The following is a 3944-nucleotide window of genomic DNA, read 5'->3' as shown; positions in this document are numbered from 1 at the left end:
CTGAATGCACCACGCGCACAAACACACATGCACACAAAGTTATGGGTGAAGTATATAGCTAGAGTTTGTCTGCCTGATGTTAAATATAATGCAGCATCAGGAGATTGAATGTAAAATTCTGTACCAGGTAAAGGGCCAGTTCACCCAGAACGCACAAATATCGGATCGCACCGTGCAGCCTATACTCCCACACTGTGGTGAGCTGAGCCAGCTAACTTCTAGTTTAGCCCTCGTCTAACCTAAATTGAGATAAAATAATATAATTGTGCAGCTTTTTTTGACTTTTCAAATGTTGTCAAACAGAATGAACTAAATTAACAGTGCACCATTTCATTTCCTGGGGGTTGTGACCATAGATATATATAAGTTGATGCTGAATTGACTCGCTGGATCGTACGTCCACGTCACCGCCATATTGGATGTGGCAGGTCTGCCCTGTAAAACAAATACTAACAGGCGTGAAAACTGTGGGTTTCCTGAATAAAAAGCACTAATGTTTCCATTTAATCGATTTTGATGAATCATTTCTATATTCAGTGATTTGTGTGAAAAAAAGAGGGCATTATACAACTTTTCCACGGGCTGAGTAGTGCTAATAAGTGCACAGATGAGTGAAACCTCAGAGTCAGACATCTTGAGGCAAAAAGTAAACAAAACAATCCACTGGGACACGGGTCGGCTCTTGGCATAGGCCATATAAGTGGTCGCCTAGAGCAACATGCTGGAGGGGCTCCGTGTCCTTCCCTGTCCGCTGCAGCTACATGTTTTTGCTTGTGCAGTAAAAATCGGGCTAATCTACTCTATAACTGTCCAGATGCTCTCAGGACATTTTTTTTCACAGAAGCCTCCAACAGCTGCTGGAGAAGGGCCTTCTGATCTGCCATCTACACCACTCTCTGACTCTGACGCATGCAAGTCCAGAAAATTATTTTTATGGTCTCTGTTATATTATTATTTGTACTATTTTTGTTATTTGTATAATTCCTGAATGTTACAGTTAAACCTAATCTTGCCTCGAGCCCTAAAATGGCTAGAGTCGGCCCTGCTCGGACAGATAGCACTAGAGGGAAGTGACACTGTTATTTTCTCTTGTTATTTGGGCGAATTGATCCTTTTCAAGAGGGGAGACCTTAATTGCACTTTAATATAATATACAGTAATGTATGTTTATCTAACTGTAGACTGCAGTTTAACAATAATAAAATTAATCATTAGTTGCAGCTAATGCTACCCTGTTTCATGCAGTGTAATGAAATATGTTAATATCAATATACATTTTTTTTGTACTTAAAAGGGTATATTCTTTTCAGGAACAACAACACTGAGCCTCATACCTGATGATTACTTCGTTAGCGATCTCCACCAGCTCTCCATCGATGTTCCAGGGGAAGGCGGCTCCCTCTGATTGGATGATGGGAGAGGTTTTAGAGTCGCCATCTTCCTCACTCTCCTCCTCCGACCAGCCAGTCAGCGCCCGGGGGCGGATCCTCACCGCTGACACGGCATGTGTCTCCACGAAGGAGAAACTGAACTGCAGAGAGACAATCAGACAGACAGACCAATCAGGAGACAGAGGAGTGTTTGTGTGTGTGTGTGTGTGTGTGTGTGTGTGTGTGTGTGTGTGTGTGTGTGTCCTTGCAGGTCAAAGATCTACTGAGGATGAAAATGGTCTTTAAGCAGCTTATTTATCTGGAGCAGTGACTGGGTTTCTTCCTGTTTACAATTGACTGCTGTCTCAACTGTCGCCCCATGGAACTCCAACAGGGGGCAGCAACGACCAGGAGACAGACAGAAGGAGGACTGTCTCATTGTCCTGTCTGTCTGCTTCACTTCATCCTTAGGTTGCTCTTTTTTCTTAGAATAAAGCTGATCCTGCAGGAGAGGCTCAAAGTAGTCCTGTGAAATGATGTAGATGTAGAAATTCTAAGTATATGTACTTAAATTGAGTATTTCAATCTCATGGCATTCCACTTCTATTCCACTTAGTTTCTAAGGTATAAAGTACATTTACCCCTCTACATTAACATGACAACTTTACTTACTAGTTACCTTGAAATATAAGATTCTGAAAACATATGAAGAGCTTTCAAAATTTGATGCATTGTAAAAATTGTAACTACCCAGGGGTAAGAAATTAGAGCTTATACTTAATTAATGGATTTGTTGATCAAGAATCAAAATAAAGAAAAAACCAGAGTGACTGTTTTGATAACTAATTAATCGTTCAGGTCATTTGTCCATGCAGAAATGCCAAACATTTCACAGTTTCAGCCTCTCAAATATGATTACAAACTAATCGATAAATGTATAGAAAAAAAATGACCTCCACCTAAACCAACTACAACAGTAAAATGCTGCTTAACAACTGAGTAACAACAATCTGATGATATAATAATAATAATTTAATACATATGTAATCAGATTTCAAATATAACTCACAGGAGTAATTTCTCGGTGTGAGCATTTTTACTTTTGAATAATCAAGTACATTTTCCCGATAATACTTAATATGTACTTTTACTTCACAACATTATGTAACATTGTTACATTAATATAACAGCTTTAAAATCATCTTAATGGTACAGTGTCTTGAAAAGTGTTTGTTACATACAAGTAACATACAAGTTTTCAACACATCACATCGCTATGACAAAAAATGTTTTTTTTGGTAATTGTTGTTTGTGAGGAGGCGCCAATTCGCACAAAATGCCAGTTTCCACATAATGTTGCTTAAAGTTACATTTTTGACATAATAAACTATTTTCTATAGCTTGGTGGAAAGAAGCAGAGTGGATGTCTCTGACCCTGGTTTCAGATCATATTCTGATTCTCAAGTGACTCAGCTGAGATCCTACGTCCACAGTTGGACTCAAACCAACTGCTCCACCAGGACACCCCATCCTGTCAAGTCTGACGCTGAGCTGCATGTCACTTCACCAGAATAGAAGCTAATAAGATATAGGTCAATGAGTAAACAACCTGTTTACTCTTGAGGACAGTGAATGCCACACTGTCAGTATATTTAGTAAGTGGGTTAGTGTGCTGTCTCAAAGGCCGGGCCGGGCTGAACCAGGTTAATCTACCTATTAACTAGTTTGTTTTTTGCCCTGTAAGAGTTGGAGCATTAGGATGGCGAGGTCAACACTGTGATGTCATTAGCGGTAAAACTGGTTTACATAGCCGCCTCCATTTTGGATCCAGTTTGTGGTTGTAATTTCACAGATATCGATATATCTAGCCAATAATATGCATGTCGGGTCAATAATTTGTTAGCTACATATCATGCATCCCTATTTAAAATGTTAAAAAAGTTTAACCTTATGAGATTAGATAGCATGGTTACAAAATTTTAAAGCAGCTACAAGGAACTTTCATTTTTTGTTGAATCAGGCGCCCCCTGTGGACAAAAGCAGTACAAGTGCTGACACAACCCATCTGAAATACTATTTTCATGAGGCAATCTATTTATTTGAGGCTAAGATTAATAACTGTATTATGATGATGGTGAATTAAAGTAAACTTTGTTTTAGTTAACTGTCCTAGTTCTGTATTGTACGACCAGACTACAGGCGGGAGATATGGGTTACTGAGCAAACACTTTACGACAGTCGCTACTGTAGGAATATAGAGCTATTTAACTCATTTAACAAAAATAAATCACTTACAGCAGTTTTAAGATCAACTTATAACAATGTAGAAACAGCCAATATCTGCACCGATGGTCTCATATGCTTATGTAGGTCATATAGAGGCATCCATGGCCCTTGTCAGCTATGAGGACACCTAGGTCCAGGCCTTCGTAATTATTTCCTTAAAGAAATGGGCCGACATTTTTACAAAAAATGAAGTTATGTAACTGTAAAATCAGGAGTTGAAACATCTGGGGAATCCTTTAGGCCTGAGTGTCTGTTTGGCAGCACTACTTTAATTAATCTATCATTTTC

The 3944-nt window shown here is 39.0% G+C and overlaps 1 protein-coding gene across 3 annotated transcripts in view; it reads right to left on the bottom strand.

Annotated features, from left to right (window-relative positions):
• cerkl (CERK like autophagy regulator) overlaps window positions 1-3944 on the bottom strand; it is a 38703-nt gene that overhangs the window by 2023 nt on the left and 32736 nt on the right. For 2 of the 3 annotated variants that reach the window (XM_030428464.1, XM_030428467.1), the window contains exon 13: window positions 1335-1531. In XM_030428464.1, coding sequence (XP_030284324.1) covers window positions 1335-1531 — 197 coding nt within the window. Of the gene's footprint in view, window positions 1-1334; window positions 1532-1593; window positions 1897-3944 lie in introns of those variants that run through there. The other variant, XM_030428466.1, reaches the window with a different exon arrangement.

Source organism: Sparus aurata, chromosome 9 (genome assembly GCF_900880675.1).
Source record: "Sparus aurata chromosome 9, fSpaAur1.1, whole genome shotgun sequence".
NCBI classification, from domain to species: Eukaryota; Metazoa; Chordata; class Actinopteri; order Spariformes; family Sparidae; genus Sparus; species Sparus aurata.
Note: the sequence above shows the minus strand (reverse complement) of the source record. Positions and strands in the feature narration are given on the sequence as shown.